The 1863-nt window shown below is 45.1% G+C and overlaps 1 protein-coding gene across 1 annotated transcript in view; it reads right to left on the reverse strand.

The window, feature by feature from the left end:
- Positions 1-380, reverse strand: part of EMH_0019200 (uncharacterized protein) — a gene marked incomplete at both ends in the record, with an annotated part of 3097 nt that extends 2717 nt beyond the window's left edge. Inside the window, one exon of the mRNA XM_013501317.1 lies at positions 366-380. Coding sequence (XP_013356771.1) covers positions 366-380 — 15 coding nt within the window. The remainder of the gene's footprint in view (positions 1-365) is intronic.
- Between the last annotated feature and the right edge of the window lie 1483 nt (positions 381-1863).

The following is a 1863-nucleotide window of genomic DNA, read 5'->3' on the forward strand; positions in this document are numbered from 1 at the left end:
CTGGGCAGTAAGTGGAAGCGGGCAACGCAAAAACCAAACACCGGCCGTCACGAAGCACTCCGTTGGGACAAACCGCCAGGGGCTTCATTGAATGCGTCATAATGCACTGTGTCTGCGGTAAAGACAATTCAACAAAATAGCCGCACAAGCTTAACAACGAGCAAGCTGATAATTTGACAAACTGAATACTGCATTCAACGGTTGGCGCCAACAGGATACATCAGGGACACTCGCTATCAATACTAGATACATGTATAATAATATATATATATATATATGTATATATATCCGTATCATACGCATATTTATGCACACATATATACATACACAGATTTGCAGGTCGAGCTTGACGTGCGTCAGCTTACCCCTGTCGCATCCATCACATAGGGATGTGGACACTTCTTCGCGGGTGGTGGATCTGCATGTTTGTGTTTTGCATCTGGCTTAGCCAGAACAGGCCCCAAACAAGTGAATAAGAGAGCCACCAGGGCTGCAGTGACTGCATGGTGGTTCAAGTTCATTGCTGAATTTTGTAGTGAGCTGCCCCTGTTTTTATCTTTGTATTTTTCCCTGTCGCATGCATGAAGTCCCGGTAATACGAATATCCGCGCGCACTAGAATGACGGGCATGTGAAGTGGGGAAGGGACCATTGGCTCACACGAAAGCGGGCGGAGGCTGGTTGAACCTAAATGATTCGGGGTCTGGCGCTGTGGGCGCGCGGTGTCTAGATACCTTGTGTTGAGGCTATCAATCAAAAAAACACTAAATTTGCAACAAATGAACGATACATTTCTCGCTGTGCCGCTGACGACACGATAGGGGGGGGTGGTCCATCAGCGGCGGACCGCGCTGGAAACAGAGGCGAAATTCACCATAAATGCTACCATCTTTCATCCCCAATTCAAATTAAAAATAAAGAATGAATAGTATTGCAAACTTTCAATAAAGACCTAAAACCAGCCCAAAAAGGAGATTTTGGGACTGCTGCAAACTGTGACAGGTGGTGGCAGTAGCGGCTGCTGTGGGGCGGGAGGGCCCTTAGAGGGGGCCCCTGCGAAGACCATTCCGAAGTATTTGCTCTAATTGTAATAGCCAGTGAGCCTTCTTTTGTATTGTGTCGACCAGTGCGAAAAGGATCTTTAAATCAAACGAAGGCACGGCTTTGCTAGTGAGGCAAGCAAGGACGAGCTTCTGAAAGGAGTAGTTCACTAAGCTTGAAATTACTAAACCTCGGAATTATAGCACCATGCATTTTAAGAATATTTTTTGTCCAATTTGGAACTCCCGCTCGGGCTGTCCTTATTACGAATTCTATACTATCATGCAATACATCTGCAGCGGTTTCCGCGCTGTCGGCGTAGTTGCATCTTCACGGCGCTGTTGTTTCAACTGTTTTGGGAGCAAATTATTGTAATAGTTAGCCCGGTGCAGAGTCATTGCAGATCCACAGCCAGCGAGTGACTCAGAGGATTTCAGAACCGTCTATATTGTGACATCTCAAGGGGTGTTTAATTGCAATACCTAGGTGAGGGTTCACTCCTTTCTTTCAAACGGCGCTACTCGTACGCATTTCCACTGCCGTACTTGCGTGCAACGCTCTCCTATATAGTGATGAATGCTAGAGACTAGAAGGCAGACATAACGCGACCCCATCCGCTGTAATCTGGAAAATCTCCACTTAGATAGTCCGTGCCCTATATATTTACTGTCAGTTTTAATTAGACTTGAACTAAGTTCCTCTGGATTACGTATCATTACATCGAATTAACCCACATGCTCCACCGCATTTCAGGAGCTCTGATCCTTGAATTCTTTATTAAAATTTATACCTTTAATTTTTATATTTTTAGTAAATCTAAATT

Source organism: Eimeria mitis, genomic scaffold (genome assembly GCF_000499745.2).
Source record: "Eimeria mitis Houghton genomic scaffold, Emh_scaff668, whole genome shotgun sequence".
Lineage (NCBI taxonomy): Eukaryota > Apicomplexa > Conoidasida > Eucoccidiorida > Eimeriidae > Eimeria > Eimeria mitis.